A 17205-nucleotide genomic window follows, 5' to 3' on the forward strand; every position below is an offset into this window, starting at 1 on the left:
ACGTGCTTTCCCGCCCCTTTTGTGAGATTCAAACAGTCGCTCGACTATCGCACTAATGCTACGTCCGATCGAACGCTCTGTTTCCTTTACTACGTCCCTATTATCGCGTCCCGGGCGCAGCTGTCGCTCCCATCGTTCCCGCTAAACTGCAGCGAATGTGCCGGCTAAACGAGCTGGATCCCACCCGCTGATCAGCTGCGTCGTCGATGGCGCGCCGTCACCAGCAGAGGTGTTTAAGGGGCCTTGAAGCTTTGCAGACAGGGTCTCTGTCGAATGGCGTGATGAGGAATTTTTGTCTTGGCTTTGTGCGGAAAAACTTTAATCCGGGATCTTTTCAGAAATTTCCTATGCAGGAAATTTTCGGAGAAACTTTTCTGCGGTAGATGCAGCCATTAATTGCGTTGCTGTATTTGATAAATCCTGATGGCCGACAGCAACGGTCTGGACATCAGTGAGTCCAGCACTGAGTCATCACCCGATTGAATATCCGACACGACGCGGCAATCGAGTCCTAGGGACGCGAGACAGTTTTCGAATGCAGCAGTTGTCTCTTCATTTCTCACTGTAGCGGACACCAGGCACGCCTTGCACGTTCTGTATGACAAACATTCCCGAATGCATTGGCATAGGTCTGGGATGACCGTGGAATCGTATGTAACGTCAGCTGCGACGACTAGATCGATGTCGTCCGGTATCGCGTCCTCGTTCCACCATAACCGTCGGAAGTCCACTTTGGAGGTATCGATTTCGTTCAATTGAAAATTGCGAGCGAGCTGCGTCGTAAGCTGCGAGTCGCCATCCGTGACGTAGACTTTATCGAGCCGATCCGGATATTTCAGGCAAAGTGCTGCGCTCACGAGACCCGTGCCGGCGCCCAGTTCTAGAACTCGGGATTTTTCAGCGATGAAGTTGAATTCCTGCGAAGTCAGGTAGACAGCCAGATATAATGCAGCCTCCCACGTTCTGAAGCCGGTGGTGCCCGATGCGCTGATGAGATACGGCTTCTCCTCGATCTTGACTTTTACATCCTGTGCGATGGGATACTGTATCACATCTTTGGTCGTAGGTGCCGGCTGGGCGACGCCCAGCAGGGCAACGTATTTCTCGTAGAGCCATTCGGAGAGCCACACGTCGTTGGCGGGCAGCACTGTGATCCCGACTCCGGAGTCCTCCTCGTCGAATATATCGAAGTTGTCTACCAAGGCCTTGACGACGGTCTTGGCATAGAACGGGTTCCTCGACTCGACGATTTGCAGCTCATTGACGAAGTCGTCCATATGAACCTGGAAACCCTGCGACTTGCGCAAAAAATCCACCAAACGGCCCGCCGGCGTCCGTTGATGGATCCTATCATAGAACGCCTGCTCAATGGATCTCATTTTCTTAACACCGTTCGCATTCATGTTACCGGTGTATCTAACGATGCTACTGTTATAACGAGGCGTCATCGCGCAATGACACTTATCGAACTACACAACAATACACAGGATTCAACGGCCCCACGCTCTTATCCTCTTGACACCGCCATCAGGGATGATGGTGAGCTTTAAGTGCGTCAGCTCCACGTCCCGCTTGACTTCGAACTCGTGCTCTTTGTCTGGGCCCGTCTTCGACTTTCCCACCAGTTCTATCCACTCAGCACCAAGCCCGTTCGAGCCCTCTACCCTGACGTACTGCGGGAAGTTGCCCCTGAAATGAGCCGTGTCAACCACCACACGGTCCAGATATCTCGTGCGCCGTCCCAGCTGTACGATCACCCAGTCGACGTGACCGGGCTCCCGAGACCTCTTCGTCTCCCATCCATCGGACATGTCGTGGCCACGACCAGGAAGCAGAAGATTATCTGCAGACCCATAGTGCTGATCCGACACGGCTATCGCTACAGCGCCGTTGCACACGCTCGCCAGGTCCAGCAGCTCAGAAATGTCCCCCGCCGCCTGCGCGGGCGATACCACCTTCCCGTACAGCCTGAACCGTGCGATCCCGCCGTCGGGATACATCTTCAGCTTGACATGCGTGAACTTGTCGCCGGTGAGACCCGCCTTCCGCAGGAAGAAGTGCCTCTGTGACGGCCCACACGCGAACTTGTCCGCAACTGTCACCCAGCGGGCGTCATCCTCGGCCACATCCTCCGCCTGCTCGTCGTACAGGGCCTCCACCGCCACGTATGGAGCGTGGTTCCCGTCAAAGAACGCCGTGTCGACCTCGCCGCCCACAACATGCGCCGCAGCGACCCCCATCCGCAGAATAACCCAGTCGTACGCATTCTCGTTGTGTCTACGGGTCTCCCAGCCATCGTACCACGCTCCAGCGTGCGTGAACCGAGTAGCATCTCTTACCGGAGCCCTCGGCTGGATCAGGTTCTCAGCCGCCGCAAACCACTCGTCTGAGCAACACACCACACGGCCCCCCAGCTTGGCACCAATAACATCCACACAGTGGTACTCGGAGGCCACCGTCCTGGCAAACTCCGTCTCTGAACTACACAACACAACGCTCGACATCGCGTCCTGCTACAACTACACAGACAAGTCCCACACGCCACCACAAGCACCGCTGGTCCTTCCTACAACCCTACAGCACTCTTATACCACACCTAGATGGCTCACCGGGGACCTCCTATGGCTGATAACCTGCCTATACGTATCTCGCCGAAGGCCGTCTGTGAAATATCACTCTCGACGAGCCAATGGTAAATTCTGGGTTTCTCACTGAGCGAGCAGGTCGAGTCCTCGACTCTGGTAGTCGCTCTGGGAACAGCAGTTGATGGCCAGGAAGCAAGCGAGTCGGAGGAAAGAGCGTGTGCTGTGGGCATTGAAAGAGGTGATAGGAGCTGTGGTAGTGGAAGGTGTCGATTGTAGTCTTGTTAGAGACCCAATTGAGCAATTGAGATGTTGAAGAAATTCCCAACACCTGTGTTGAAGCCATACTGGCCTTTCTTTGTAGGCGGGGCCGTCATGTACTACACCTTTGGCAAGGTTGCGAACCTGTCTGCTAACTCTGAAGAGTTTATCAACGATCCAAGGAACCCGAGGTTTGCCCGCGGCGAAAAACCCGTCGAGTTGAAGTGAGTGAACGGTAGATGGGCTGGCTCTCTGTGGCAATGAGTTGTCTATATAACGATATATATTCAAAAAGGAATAGTATGATGTGTTATGCGAGGAGGGCCTTGTCGATGGCGTCCTGGAAGACTTGACAGAGGTAGTTCTTGTTTTCGAGCCCGACGCTGACTCTGACGAGCGAGCGCTCGACACCGTAGCGGGCAACTTGGTCGAGCTCGCGGTAGTGGGCCAGGATGGCGTAGGGACAGGCGAGGGTGAAGTTTGTTCCGAGGGAGGGGCCCTTGCAGAGGTGCAGGGCGTCGAAGAATGCGCGGGCCTGCTCGAGGCGGTAGAAAGTCAGCGAGAAAAGGCCGCCGTAGCCGCCGTCGGCCTTGCAGCGGACGGCGTCGTAGTGGAGCTTGGTCTCCCTGGAGGTCAAACTGGGGTAGAAGATCTTCTTGAACAGCTTCCCGCTCTGCGGGATCAGGACGTTCTGCAGCAGACACTCTGTGTTGCGGTTGATCTTGATGGTTCGCTGGACAAAGTCGCGGGAGTTCCGCTCGAGGGCCAGAGCGTCCTCGCACCACAGATGGTCCTCGTACTCGCCGTTGGCGAGCAGGAACGTTTGTGCGAAGCGGTACAGCTTGCTCTGCGGATTCAGCACCATCGAGCCCGCGATCACGTTGGAATCGCCGCTGAAGATCTTGGTCAGTGAGCTGCACACGATGTCTGCGTGCGGGAGCACGTCGATGTTGACGAATCCTCCCGCGGTCTCATCGACCACGATGAAGAAGCCGTACAGATCGGCGAGTCGTCTGAGCTCGACCAGGTCGCCCATCTTCAGAAGTGGGTTTGACGGCGTCTCCATGAACACCGCAAGGATTTGCTCGCCGGACTGCAGGATGCTTTTCAGCTCCTCCATCGACGAGGAGTCACCGTGGCCTAGGAAGTGGGTGTGGTTGAATTTTTGAAGTATACTGAGCGTATCTGTGTAGGGGAACCCGAACATGACCGTCTTCTTGTATGGCGGACCGTACCCGACCAGGTATGATGCTGGCGATGGCGAGTGATTCTCTGTGTTGGCCGCGGCCCCGCTGGCGCTGCTGAATCTTGATCTACTGACTCGCTGGGAATCGTAGTGCAACAGCAGACGGTGTGCTGTGAAGATGGATGCCATACCGCTCGGGAACAAGAACACATCCTTGTCGGGATTTACCTCTAGACCGCGCCGCCTGTCACTTTCGATGTCCTGCACATCGATTATCTCGCTGGCCACGGTGTCGCTTTGCTCAATAGTCTCTACAACTGTCGACTCTGTCGCCACGACATGTTCCTGTGGCGCCACGTCCTCGCTAGAGCCCTCCTCGACAACTTTCGTTGCGATGCGCTTCTTGATCAGCTGCTTCGCCTGGTCTGCAAAGGAGAGATCCAGGCTCCTGCCGAATCTGGTCTCGATAAACTCTTCCTCACTGCGAGTCCCGCCAACGTCTTCCCCAGCCTCGCGGGAGACATCCGCAGTCCTACTAGACCTCTCAACAATAAAGAGCTCGTGCAACACGTACTCTGCGAATCTACTGGATATGATTTCGCCCGTGTGCTGCCAGTACTGCTTCATCAACGGGTAGTATTCTTTGGCCACAAACACTACGGCAATCTTGCATTCTCTCTTCCACTTTGCCTCTTCGGCATTGATAGGTTTCGTGGTAGCCAGCTGCAAGATACGTACTTTGGGAGCTGGCAGCTCTGAAAACACAGTAGGAGCTTTCACAGCTATGAACTCTCTACACCTCTTGGCAACACTGTACGATGGGAAGCACAGACACGTCTCGCTCTCTTTGGCATACTTATCGCTCAGAACCTCACATAACCTAGCAATGGATTTATGAATGAAAAACCTTGGATATCCCGTACTCATCACATCCACTACAGCGGGATCTGCCTCTTCATAGCCCACCGTAGCTTCCCATGTTGGCAGACACACCGAAACCGCATGTTTAGTGTTTGGTGGAATCGATTCACCAATCTTCGACGAAATTGTGGAGCTCATTGAGCAGCAAATACTTCAGCAGGTCTGGGAACCTGCTCTTGGCTGACTGGTTGACCAGTAGTGCTCTTATCCATCGTATCCTGCTAATAGAAGTGAAAAATCATCGAGAACGGACCACTTCGAGCCTTATTGAGAAGCCTAACAGCGACCACATAGACCTCTGGAGGTCCCTCAGGCGGTTCAGACGACCGAATATGTTTCATAAAGGAGTGTTTGGAGCGCTGGTGGCATGCTTGATCGCTTTCTACTATCTTGTTGTTGAACAGAGGGGCGAACAGTCGCTGTACACTACTTCGGAGGCTGTAAGGACCGAGATAGAGACTGTTTTCCTGGAAACATGGAGAGATTACTCCTCCAATGGCTGGCCGTATGATGTGTATTCGCCGCTGGGCCACTCGAAACGCAACATGCCTCCTTCGGGCGATCCGATGGGGTGGATCATAGTGGATGCCCTGGACTCGATGTTCATGATGTACAATAGCTCGTCTGTACATAAGAACGAGCTCCTGAAGGGTATACTGGAGGCTCAGGTCTGGATTGATAATGAGCTTTCATATGAAATCGATGCAGAGGTGAACATTTTCGAGACGACCATTAGAATGCTCGGCGGACTGCTGTCTGCTCACTACTATGCAAGCGAACTGAGAATTGGAAATCCGAGAGTGTACCTGAGGAAGGCTGTTGATCTATGCGACCGACTGGCTCTGGCGTTCGAAAAGTCCGAGAGCGGGATACCATACTCTAGTGTTAATCTGCAAACGGGCGAAGCCATCAAGAATCATGTCGACGACGGAGCTTCGTCCACGGCGGAGTTTACTACGTTGCAGATGGAGTTCAAATATCTGTCGTACCTCACCGGGAATTCAACATACTGGAAATTAGCCGAGAACGTTTATCCTGCGCTTTACAAAGAGAACGATTTGCTTGATAGATACCACGGATTGGCTCCGATATATACGTACCCAGACTCGGGTCGGTTTATGGGGCAGAATATCAGGTTTGGATCTCGAGGAGACTCGTTTTATGAGTATCTTTTGAAGCAGTATCTTCTAACGCACGAAAAATTGTACTATGATCTTTATCGCCAGTCGATGGAGGGAATGAAGGCCTTCCTCGTCAGCCAGTCAAGTCCTAGCAAGTTCGCCTACATCGGGGAGAAGCCGCACGGTCTCATGAATGCCTTAGACCCCAAGATGGACCACCTGGTCTGTTTTATGGGGGGCCTCCTCGCAATGGGAGCCACCGAGGGCCAGAACATCAATAAGGCACGCCGATCGCTCTCGTGGAATAGCCAGAAGGAGGAAGACTGGAGATTGGCTCAAGATCTCACGCATACCTGCTACCAAATGTATCACCAGTCTCCATCGGGGTTAGCACCGGAGATCGTGGTATTTAATGACGGCAGAGCTATTCCAGACAACGCTTGGCTCTCGCCTTCTGGTGATTTTTACGTGAAACCGGCAGACAGACATAACCTGCAAAGACCAGAGACGGTTGAGTCCATTATGTTCCTCTACCATCTGACGAAAGACGATAAATACCGTCAGTGGGGTTACGAGATATTTTCCAGCTTCGCAAATAACACCTGCGAGTTCTCAGCGGACTCGCAAAAGCTCTATCTCTCACTAAAAGACTGCATCGATTTGCCAACAGTCAAGAGCGACAACATTGAGAGTTTCTGGCTCGCAGAGACACTCAAATACCTACATCTTCTGTTCCAGGACGATGTCGATCTAACCAGAGTAGTCTTTAATACCGAGGCTCATCCATTCCCAACTTTCGAGCCTGAAAGGATGCGCGAACTGGGTTTGCGCACGGGCTGGTCTCCATAAAGCTTACACCTTACATAATTGGCAAGGGCCTATTCTTGAATATGACTTTATAACTAAAGATATCCTGCATTTCCACAGTCCCGCTTTTGTGATTGAACTTCAAAAGACCTAACGGTGTATCAAGCTTCACCACGGAACCCAGTAGTCGCTGTTTCTTCCCGATGAACAAAGTTGCTGATTTCGTCTCCATATTCACATGCAGCAGCCCAAACTTAACAATATCCACGCCTTCGTGACTCGAGAATCTGTCGTCAGCGTGCGATGTCTCCGGTATCTCCAAATCGCCTTGAATCTCTAGCATCATGTTGCCCATGGGAGTCGTCACATTGGTCTGTCTGTTCTCTGACAGCAGCAGGGCTCGCACCTGAGACGTAGATATAGCAACAGAGGGCATCTCAGAGGGTCATTATACACTGGTTCTTGTAAGGCTGTATTTCATCGATTAGATGTCCCAAGCTTGAATTTCAAAGGGCACTAGCATAACAACAACAGCCAACAACAAAGGTACACCAAGGGACTTCTCAGCAGTCTAGATGTTCAGCACGATTAGAAATTGGGGCAGCGGTAGCAAGAGGACGCTAGTCCAGCGATACACCGACGAGCTCTCGCAGATCACAGGCGAAATTCACGAGCTGGACCGCAGCCTGAAGACCAGCCAGCAGGCGATGGATAACATGCAATCTGTGCTGACATATAACGGGAGCGGCCTAGTAATTTCCGTGTTTGCGTACTTATATTGGAAGTGGGACGGCAACTGGTTCAGGATCGCAGCGGGCGTTGCTGCGTGTATAGCACTTCTGGCAGTGGTGAAGTACACTGCCTACCGAACTGGCCAATGGAATAGGAGCCGTCAATCGAGGAAGCTGGCAAAGCTACGGGCGCTGCACCAGGAAAAGCTGGAGAAGCTGAAGGAGGAGACGAATTACCACGCAACGAATTCCATCATACAACGGTTCTCGCAAGGGGAAGACCAGTCTGAGGATGCCATGATCCTCATGGATGAAGAGCTACGGGACAAATACAGAGAGCTCAGCGATCTGAAAGACGAGCTAGCCCAGTTCAAACAGGAGGATAAGCTGAACGACAAGAAAGAAAGAGACAAGTGGTTCGACAAAGTGATAAACGCACTCGCGGGCGGCGACACCGTCAACAGGATGTTCCTACCGATTGCGTGTCCGAAGTGCAAAGCGCAAACCGGCGCCTATCGCCTCGGCAATTTAGCGTTTAGGTACGTCTGTCCAGTGTGCGGCTACGCCGAGCCGCAACAGGCGCCTGTGGAAGAAAAGAGTCGCTGAATAGTGCTTTACGTAGACATAACTATGCGTGTACACGACTACTTGGACAACGACATGATGGCATTCACAATGTCCCCCTTGTGTTCCTTCAGAGCCTTGATGGCTTGGCCCTTGGACACGTTGGCTTGCTCGACGACCAAGTCGATGTCTTCGGCTGGGATGTCGCCGGCGTCCAAGTCCTCGGCCTCTTCGGCCTTGGAAGCCTCGCCGGCTGGCGCCTCGGCGGCAGCCTGCATGTCAGCCTGGATAGCCTCTGGCGACTTGTCTTCGCCAGCTGGCACGATGCCGGAAGCCTGGGCCTGCTGCTGGGCTGCAGCGAGCTTCTGGGTGAAGTTGTCGACCTTTGGCTCGCCGAAGACAACGTAGTTGCCTCCGGCAGTTCTGTACACCTCTGGGTTGTCAATTGCAATGATCTGGTTGTCCTTCTTTCTGAAAGTAACTCTGGAAATGCCTGGCAGCGCCTTCAAACCCAGCTTGGAGATCAATTCCTTGGCTTTTTTCTCGTTTTTGCTCAGAATAGAGACATTCGATTGTTCTGGGATGAAAGACATGTTTTACAGCGGTTTGACGATTACAGTAGCGGTCAATGGCGGCCTATAGTTGATAGTTCTGCCTTTATAGTGGTCTAAAGTGAAAAATTTTTGAGATGGTCGCTCTGTCTATGCTGTACGCCTTACTAAAAAACTATGGCTAGGGTAAACGGTAGAGCCTGAACAGCGAGCGGCTTCTGGCTTGAAGAGATCTGTCGAGGCTGGTCGGAGTCTGATGCTGAATTGGCTGCTGCTGGCGGTTCTGTTATAGAGGTTTTTGGGCGGTTTGGAACGCAGTAGCGCATGCGGTAGAGCGATGAAAGTGGGCTTTACGGTGTTGTACCGAGCGATTGTTGGAAGATCTCACCAGACAGTTCCTGTTGGCCGGCGAATGCTACAGGGTGCTGTGTTTGTTGCAGCGAGCCGGATTCAGAACTACTCGAGCTTGAGATCAAGCGATAGGGAGAAGGACGAGAGCGACAAGATTACCACTGGCAGGCAGCACTCTGGGTCTTCTTTCAAGTTCATCACAGAGAGAGACAGGCTTCTGGCGCAAACTACAGGGATCCTAGAAAGACTGAAAATCAATGTACGGTGGGTTCTCACCAAGTCGAACCGTCCGTTTAATACTGACGATATTGGCGCGTTCATCTCGTGGGTTCTCGTGAGCAACGTGCTGCTGATAATCCTGGGGACGACGACGTTCGCCTCTCTGGTCATATATCTGATGAACACGGTGCTGGCACAGGAGTATCTGGCAACGAAGGTAGGTAACTTCCTGACGAAGAACAGTGCGCTCTCTGTGGTTTTCGAGAGTGCGATCGTGCCGGACTGGTCCTCGGGGAAGATCTGCTTCAATAACGTGTTTGTGTCGAGAAGGCCGAAGGTGTCACACAGCTTTACCAAGGGTTCGCAGAAGGAGGCTCTGCAGCGGACGCAGCTGGCGCTCAGTGATCGTCTGCTGGTAAGCAGAGAGGATTTCGACGACGGCAACTACACGCAGTACGATCTGACCATTGACCAGCTGGAAATTTCGTTGAGCCTTACCAAGTGGCTGAATGGCAAAGGGATCCTCGACGAGGTCGCCATTAATGGACTGAGAGGTGTTGTTGATAGGACGCACGTTGTGTGGAAACCTAATGACGACCCGAGAAACTACAGAAATGTACACCAACCGGGCGATTTTGAAATATCCAATTTTTCGATGAGCGACGTCCTCTTCACGCTGTACCAACCAAATGGTTTCAGACCATTTCAAGTGAGCATTTTCAACTGCAAACTCCCTCAGCTGAGAAAGCATTGGCTGTTCTACGATATCTTGAACGCCGACAGTATGAGCGGCACATACGACAACTCCATGTTCACGTTCCACAAGAAATACAACGTCGAGAGCACGCCGTTCTCCTCGTCGGATGCCTCTCCCTGGAAGAGAGTCACCAGGCTCAGGGTCGATAACCTGGCGATAGATCATCTGAATGCTGGCATGGAGGGTCCCTTCGGCTGGATCACCGAAGGCCAAGTCGACATGGTCGGCGATGCATTGCTCCCTGACAAGGAGGCAGACGCGTCGCAGTTGACCGAGATCATCGCTGAGATCGGAGACCGGCTGTTCAAAGAGGCTCAAAGACACGATCTTTTGCCCTTTCCACAAAGGCCCCAGGCCTCGGAGATTGACCCAGACAAATACTTCATGATGGATTTCTCGCTGAAACTGCACAACGTCAAAGCTGAAGTACCGCTTTTCAACTCAGAACTCGGTTACATCAACAATGCGCTAATCAGGCCCATTGTCGGATACATAAACTCCACAAGAACTTACATCCCCATCAGATGCCGCGTGGTAAAGAGCATCTCCGACTTTGAAGGCTCCTGGACCATCTACGACTGTCTATTGATGCGGGACCTGAGTGCAGAAGTCTACGATGCGTTTGCAGATTACGTGGCCGATGACCGCAAGAGATCCGTAAGATTGGCCCGCGTGGGATTCTGGTCGTTACAGATTATTCTGCAAGTGATACTGATGAGCCTAGGAGCCATAGCCTAGATCTTCAGCAGTTTTCAGTGTCCGTTAGTATGGTATGGCTGTATCAATTTCTTTAAAGGCCTGTCGGCCCCTTTGAAAAAAAACGTCAAAAGGCCAACCTAAAGAGCGATAGCTAAAAGATACAATTGACCAAGAATAGCCATTTCCGGTGCCGCTGCAGAGCTCCAGTCTAGTATGGCACGTATGACAGCGCCATATAGCCTCTTTTTTGCCGGAACTTCGATTGCCTTGCTGAAATTGGTTCAAAAGCTGGTAGAGAGGAACGGGGCAGATGAGTGGCTGGAACCGAGCGAATCAGAGTATTCAACTTATGTGATAGAGGCTCCCAAGATTGTACACGGGGATCTCAGCGTGCCCGACACCCAAGAGCTGACTTGGGGCCAAGTGTTCGAGTTTCTTGCGAGGGAAGTAGAGCGGGTGGACCTTCGAATATGGTTCGCTGTGCTTTTATTCTGCACGTTAGGACCGCTGGCGTGGAGTTTGTCGACAGGGAGATCCCCGAGCGAGCAGCCTCCCCTGGCTCCCTCGACTTGCGTCTCTACTCAGACAGAGCCAGAGCCGGAGGTCGAACGCAAGGATCCCGCGCCCATGCGATGTTACCACTATGAACCAGGCGAGAGAGCGCTTTTACAATTCGGCCGATCGAAGTCCGATTCGGTGTTGTTTAATTATGTGCCGTTGGAATTCCACGAACCTGAGCTGGATGAGTTTGAAGAAGTGGTTGGTCGCTGCACTCTACGTCAGGAAAGGGCGAATGAAGTCACACCGAAGGAAGAGCCAACCGCGGTACCCTCCGTACGGCTCGCGCAGCTTGTATCTGAAGCGCTCGCCGACAATGGGACAGAAACAGATGCCTCAATGGTGGAAGACGACTCCGCTAACCGGACGACATTGGGCGACACATTGGGATCCTTGCCCAATTTGAGAGACAGCTCGCTGGAGATAGCCGGACGGGCTCAATCGCCCACCGCTTTGCAGATACAGCTCTCGCCGAGGAAGACGAGCATTGTGGACGTCCAAGTGAACCCAGAACAGGCCTATTCCCAGCCGTTCAGCTACTAATCGGAGCCCAACAGGTGCGATGCCCTGCTCTTCTTATGACGATCTGTAAACGTATAATGCGACATGGAAAATTTTGTATATGGACACTACTAATGGTACTATCCTGGAAGAAGAGTAGAGCTGTTAGAAGGGCCATTGATCCCCTGGAATCGCTTGGAGTCTGGCAGGAGACCCAGTCTGCTGAGTAAAATGGACGCTGAGTCGCTTTTGCAGTGCTTTGCCTGCACCTTGGATCCGAATGCTGCTGTGAGAGCCGAGGCCGAACAGCACCTGAAGCGGGAAAGTAGCCGACCGGGCTTTCTTGCCGCTTGTTTGGATATAATTGCGTCTAATAATATCCCCGATAATATCAAGATGTCTACATCGTTGTATTTTAAGAATAAAAGCGTTTACGGATGGAGCGGTAATAGCGCTAACAGAAACGAGGCACTGAATTTCGAAATAGATAATGACGAGAAGCCCGTTATCAAGGATTCGTTGATCAGCACTATGTTAGAATGCTCGAAGAGCTCTCCGGGCTGTATAAGAGTGCTTAAGTCTGCCTTAGCGGTCATAATAGCCGAAGAGTACCCCCATGGGCGGTGGAACTCACTGCTTCCAAAGGCTCTGGAGCTACTGTCCACCGATGATATGGATGCAGCTTACGTGGGGCTGCTATGTCTTTCGGAGATTTTTAGAACTTATCGATGGAAGGATAATGACTCTAGACAGGAGTTAGAGCATCTGATCCCTCGATATTTCCCGGATTTCCTTCGCTATGCTAATGAGCGCCTTTTGAATGAAGGAAGGAATATGGATAATCGAAAGATTGGCGAAATGTTAAAACTTCTCTTGAAAATTTACAAGTTTGTTACCTATCATGATCTCCCTTTCACACTGCAGAAAAACGAAATGCTGATACCATGGGCCAACCTCTTCGTTGCCATTGTCCAAACGCCTCTTTCTCAGCAGACCTTGTTCATCGAAGATAAGGAAACCAGAAAGCAAAATCCATGGGTCAAGTGCAAGAAGTGGTCTTACGCTATCCTTTATAGACTCTTTCAAAGATATGCTTCAGATTCGCTGACGAGGAAATTCGACTACAATGAGTTTAAAGTGATGTTTCGCGACGAGTTCTTTCCAAGCTTCCTGCAATTACTGTTTCAGCAGGTCGAGCAATGGGGCAGTGGCCAATTGTGGTTGAGCGACGCCTGTATCTATTACATCCTATCTTTCATCGAACAGGCAATAGTTCAAAAGCACACATGGAAACTTATAAAAGAGCATTATGACACTATTCTGGAATATATCATTTTTCCTTTACTTACTCCTGATGAAGATTCTCTTGATAGCTTCGAAAACGACCCACAGGAATATATCCATAGGAACTTGGAGTTGTGGGACGACAGTTATTCGCCGGATCTCGCCGCTGCATCTCTCTTAACCACAGCGGTCAACAAGCGTGGAAAGTCCACTTTAGAGCCTACCTTGAAGTTTGTCATCAGCAAGTTGCAAGCCAATGTTGGGGACTTACCGAACTTGCAGAGTGCAGTGAAAGTGGAGTCATGTTTAAGGATTTTTTCCTGCATTATCGATCGCTTAACGGTCAATAATTCTCCCTACATGGGACAAATGGGAAATTTCCTTAAGGACTTTGTTTTCCCATTTTTCAATTCACCCCACGGATTTCTGAAAGCTCGTGTATGCGAGATATGCTCAAAAGTTGGAGATGTTGATTTTGATGATTCCACGATGATCGGCGATATCTACTCTGGCATCATGCGCTGCTTGAACGACGAAACAAGCGCCCTTCCGGTTCAATTGCAGGCGGCATTAGCACTTCAAACTTTTATACATGATGACAAGTTCCAACAGGCGCTATCCACTGTTGTCCTACCGACCATGCAAAAGCTACTGTCTTTGTCAAATGAGTTTGAGTCCGATACAATTTCTGGCGTTATGCAAGATTTTGTAGAGCAATTCGCGGAACAGCTACAACCATTTGGTGTAGAATTAATGAATACTCTGGTTCAGCAGTTTTTGAAACTTGCCATTGATCTCAATGAGGCAGCAAGCGTGGATCCCAATTGCCTTGCAGAGTCAGAGGAAATACCTGACGAAACGGACAAGCAGATGGCTGCTCTTGGGATACTTTCAACAACGATTTCCATTTTGCTTTCCTTCGAAAGTTCTCCAGAGATTGTCAAAAATTTAGAGCAGTCATTTTACCCAGCGGCCGAGTTCATTCTAAACAATAACATCGAGGATTTTTACCGCGAGTGCTGCGAGTTCGTAGAGAACTCGTCATTTTTGCTGAGAAGTATAAGCCCGATTTCTTGGAAAATACTTGAACTCATCGGCCAAGCTAACAGGAAGGAAGATAGCATGATATCGTTTTACTTGGAAGACTTCATGGTTGTTTTAAACAACTATCTGATGTACGGTAAGGAAGAGCTGAAGAAGAACGAATTCTACAGCAGAATTGTGTGGGAAATATATCAGAAATCTGCCATCACCGAGGATTCTGATCTTGACGAACTGGTTATAACCTTTGATTTGGCCCAAAAACTCATGTTAGCGCTTGAAGATCGTCTGCCGCCGCATCATAGACAAAAGTTCCTTGAAGACGCCATGAAAGCTATCGTGCAAGAGAAAAAAATACTGAGGAAGAACGTAGTCTTCGGTGTTACCGCTTTCAACGTGATCATCGCTAGTGTCATTTCTTCTCCATTGCTTACTTTGCAGTTTTTGCAACACCACAATTGTCTGGAATTATTCTTCGAGACGTGGCTTTCGTTCTACGCTCCAAACGTCAAGAGGACATATGATATCAAGCTATCAATTCTGGCATTACTGAGTATGATGTGCCAAATCACCCCCGAAAGCTTCGCCCAGTTATCAATGGAATCGGTAGTCCAGATTCTCCCTTCGACGATGATCGGGCTGATATCGAGGTTCCCAGCGGCATTGCAACAGATGGAGGCAAGACGAAAGGAATACACAACAGACTCTTTTAAAGCTGAATCCTTCAACGATTGGGAAAATGACGAAGAAGCTTATGATGACAACGAGGTCGACGGCGAAGAGCACCTAAGGGAGCAACTGGAGCTCTTGAAAGGCGACTCCGACGTTTTAAACTTTGTTAACGGGCAATCTTTTACTGATGGTGAAGATTTCGATAGCCTAGAGGAAGATCCACTGACGGGCTCCATATTAGATCCAATCAACATTTACGACGTCCTCAAGACATCCATGGAGAGCCTGCGGGAGTCAAGCAATGGCTCTTACACGGCAATAATAGAGGGCATGACGCCTGACGATCGCAACGTCCTGTCGCAGCTGTTGCTCCTGTAAGATGCGTATTTCTTTCATAAAGACTCTCTGCTTCGAGGCAAACTGAGGCCAGCAACCTCAGCAGCGTCTCGAGGCTCCATCCGATGGCAAGCCCAAATCGAAAAGGCATTCTCTCACCATTTTAGCATTTCTGATAGTCTATTATATGTATATTTAATGAACCGTCTATTATGACTGAAAAGTTCCAAAATTTTTGAAGGCATCTCATCGCATCAAATTTGGTGTAGATCAGCTCGAGATTGAAGCAGTTTCTAGAGGATATCTAGCAATTGAGTACCCGAGATGAGCTCTAACTCAGATATCATCGCGAGCTTTTCCCCAGATGTTCGGGAATTTGCTTTTCAGGCCAAGACGTCGCAGAAAAACGTCGTCGACATCTATCCTCTAGATGCAGCCAAGGATTATAGCGTCAACAGTTCTCTAGTGAACCACATCGACTATGAAACCAATGATTTGCAAGCTTCAGACATTTTTTTTGCCGGATGGTGCAGCGGTTTAAGGGAAGACGATAAACAGAGGGCTAAGAGGAAGAATGACAGCGATGGCGGAGAGGAAATCGATACCGAAGATAAATTGGAAAACTTCTTTATCAGCGTGCAGGCTTCAGGCAAAATAGTCGTGTTTCCGTCGAGTGGTAAAAACATTGTGAACATGATCCAGAGCAAAAGTGACATTCTGCAGGCGAGCGTGGAGGGTTCTTTCATATGGATTTTAGACAGCGAGAGAACAGTCAAAAAGTTTCAGTACAATCAAGCAAAGCAGTTAAGATCATTTCAGCTGATTGGCGGAAAAGACAGCGAAATCGTGTACTTTGAGATACTGAAATATGAAGAGCTTCTCTACCTATGCTACGCTTCGAACGACACTCTTTATATCGTGGACCCTACTAAACGAAGGCCAAGTATGATAGCGAAGCTTCCTATTAATGGCTGCAAATCATGTCAGCTTTTGGATAACGAAAGAATAGCGGTAGCAACTCCAAAAAGCGTACTGACCTTCAACTACAAAATAGAGGCGCTTGAGCAAGAGTGGCACATAGAAGTTAAACATTTGAGCGTTTTCAAGGATATAATACTGTGCCAAGGCTTGGCTGACAACATTGTAGGATTTAAAGTAGGGACAGATTCCCCTGTGTTTCAAGTAAGAGTTGCTGACGCGCATCTACTGGGTGTCGCACTGGTTGAGGAAGGCATTATGATCGCCTGGCTGAATGTGAATGAACCAAATTTTGAATCGCTATCCATAAGAGATCTCATTGGTAATCGCGATGTAGTTATCAAGGGTCAGACTGGTAGTAACCCAACATATACAGAACAGCTTGCTGACGGGAGAAATGGCAGTGAGAGTGAAGAAGGAGAAGTAGAGCAAGCGGCAGGAAAAGCCATATCGAACAACAAGATAACCAAAGCAGAGCAGATCGAGCTAAGCAAGTCTCTAATTTCAGCTTTGGAATCGGGGGACAACGATCAGATCCTCGAGCTACTTATTTCCACGGCCTGGAATGAGCCTAAAATCAAGTCATTTATTGCTGCACAGTCATTAACAGAAAATTCGCTCTGTACGTTATTTGAACTGACTACCTCTGAAGTTCAAAAGCACCCTTGGAATGATAATCAGATCCTTTCACTGTGGTTTAAGTGGCTCCTTACCCTAAAGCCGGCAATATATTCCAGTTTCCAACATTCAAAGCATGCCAGGAAGCACAACAAGCGCCTAAGGTCATCCCTTAAAAGTTCTGGAGACACCCTGCCAATATTACTTGGGATTCAAGGAAGATTGGAGATGCTGAAAAGACAGGCACAGCTAAGAGAGGATTTAGCTCAACTGAACATAACAGAAAATGAAGCAGACGGAGAGATTGAGACTGTTGTGCAGGAAGAAGATAGAGAGTCTTTGCAAATTTCGGGTGATCAAGATGATTCTATAGCATACGCTAACGGCGAGAGTGATACATTTGTCGATGCCTCCGACTTCACAAATGTGAAATAGATATAGTACATAGCAAAGTTATTTTGGCACTA

At 49.9% G+C, this 17205-nt stretch overlaps 12 protein-coding genes across 12 annotated transcripts; 7 read left to right on the plus strand and 5 right to left on the minus strand.

Annotated features, from left to right (window-relative positions):
• Nucleotides 1-392: 392 nt before the first annotated feature.
• EFM3 (protein-lysine N-methyltransferase) lies at nt 393-1448 on the minus strand (the record flags this gene model as incomplete). The annotated part of the gene is made up of 1 exon (XM_037283225.1): nt 393-1448. The coding sequence occupies one exon, from the start codon at nt 1446-1448 to the stop codon at nt 393-395; it is 1056 nt and encodes a 351-aa protein (XP_037139121.1).
• Nucleotides 1449-1490: 42 nt separating this feature from the next.
• Nucleotides 1491-2504, minus strand: DAL2 (allantoicase; the record flags this gene model as incomplete). Its single annotated transcript, XM_037283226.1, has 1 exon — nt 1491-2504. One exon carries the CDS (start codon nt 2502-2504, stop codon nt 1491-1493), a length of 1014 nt encoding a protein of 337 aa, XP_037139122.1.
• Nucleotides 2505-2891: 387 nt separating this feature from the next.
• ATP18 (F1F0 ATP synthase subunit i) lies at nt 2892-3071 on the plus strand (the record flags this gene model as incomplete). Its single annotated transcript, XM_037283227.1, has 1 exon — nt 2892-3071. One exon carries the CDS (start codon nt 2892-2894, stop codon nt 3069-3071), a length of 180 nt encoding a protein of 59 aa, XP_037139123.1.
• An 82-nt stretch (nt 3072-3153) lies between these two features.
• STR2 (cystathionine gamma-synthase) lies at nt 3154-5088 on the minus strand (the record flags this gene model as incomplete). Its single annotated transcript, XM_037283228.1, has 1 exon — nt 3154-5088. The coding sequence occupies one exon, from the start codon at nt 5086-5088 to the stop codon at nt 3154-3156; it is 1935 nt and encodes a 644-aa protein (XP_037139124.1).
• Nucleotides 5089-5282: 194 nt separating this feature from the next.
• On the plus strand, nt 5283-6920 carry MNS1 (mannosyl-oligosaccharide 1,2-alpha-mannosidase; the record flags this gene model as incomplete). Its single annotated transcript, XM_037283229.1, has 1 exon — nt 5283-6920. The coding sequence occupies one exon, from the start codon at nt 5283-5285 to the stop codon at nt 6918-6920; it is 1638 nt and encodes a 545-aa protein (XP_037139125.1).
• Nucleotides 6921-6930: 10 nt separating this feature from the next.
• On the minus strand, nt 6931-7314 carry CTF8 (Ctf8p; the record flags this gene model as incomplete). Its single annotated transcript, XM_037283230.1, has 1 exon — nt 6931-7314. One exon carries the CDS (start codon nt 7312-7314, stop codon nt 6931-6933), a length of 384 nt encoding a protein of 127 aa, XP_037139126.1.
• A 139-nt stretch (nt 7315-7453) lies between these two features.
• On the plus strand, nt 7454-8215 carry LNP1 (Lnp1p; the record flags this gene model as incomplete). Its single annotated transcript, XM_037283231.1, has 1 exon — nt 7454-8215. One exon carries the CDS (start codon nt 7454-7456, stop codon nt 8213-8215), a length of 762 nt encoding a protein of 253 aa, XP_037139127.1.
• Nucleotides 8216-8253: 38 nt separating this feature from the next.
• Nucleotides 8254-8766, minus strand: EGD2 (Egd2p; the record flags this gene model as incomplete). The annotated part of the gene is made up of 1 exon (XM_037283232.1): nt 8254-8766. One exon carries the CDS (start codon nt 8764-8766, stop codon nt 8254-8256), a length of 513 nt encoding a protein of 170 aa, XP_037139128.1.
• A 295-nt stretch (nt 8767-9061) lies between these two features.
• MDM31 (Mdm31p) lies at nt 9062-10789 on the plus strand (the record flags this gene model as incomplete). The annotated part of the gene is made up of 1 exon (XM_037283233.1): nt 9062-10789. One exon carries the CDS (start codon nt 9062-9064, stop codon nt 10787-10789), a length of 1728 nt encoding a protein of 575 aa, XP_037139129.1.
• Nucleotides 10790-10963: 174 nt separating this feature from the next.
• On the plus strand, nt 10964-11851 carry NVJ1 (Nvj1p; the record flags this gene model as incomplete). The annotated part of the gene is made up of 1 exon (XM_037283234.1): nt 10964-11851. One exon carries the CDS (start codon nt 10964-10966, stop codon nt 11849-11851), a length of 888 nt encoding a protein of 295 aa, XP_037139130.1.
• Nucleotides 11852-12040: 189 nt separating this feature from the next.
• Nucleotides 12041-15184, plus strand: NMD5 (Nmd5p; the record flags this gene model as incomplete). The annotated part of the gene is made up of 1 exon (XM_037283235.1): nt 12041-15184. One exon carries the CDS (start codon nt 12041-12043, stop codon nt 15182-15184), a length of 3144 nt encoding a protein of 1047 aa, XP_037139131.1.
• Nucleotides 15185-15466: 282 nt separating this feature from the next.
• Nucleotides 15467-17173, plus strand: UTP9 (Utp9p; the record flags this gene model as incomplete). The annotated part of the gene is made up of 1 exon (XM_037283236.1): nt 15467-17173. One exon carries the CDS (start codon nt 15467-15469, stop codon nt 17171-17173), a length of 1707 nt encoding a protein of 568 aa, XP_037139132.1.
• Nucleotides 17174-17205: the final 32 nt, after the last annotated feature.

The sequence above is a fragment of the Torulaspora globosa genome, chromosome 3, assembly GCF_014133895.1.
Source record: "Torulaspora globosa chromosome 3, complete sequence".
NCBI lineage: Eukaryota > Fungi > Ascomycota > Saccharomycetes > Saccharomycetales > Saccharomycetaceae > Torulaspora > Torulaspora globosa.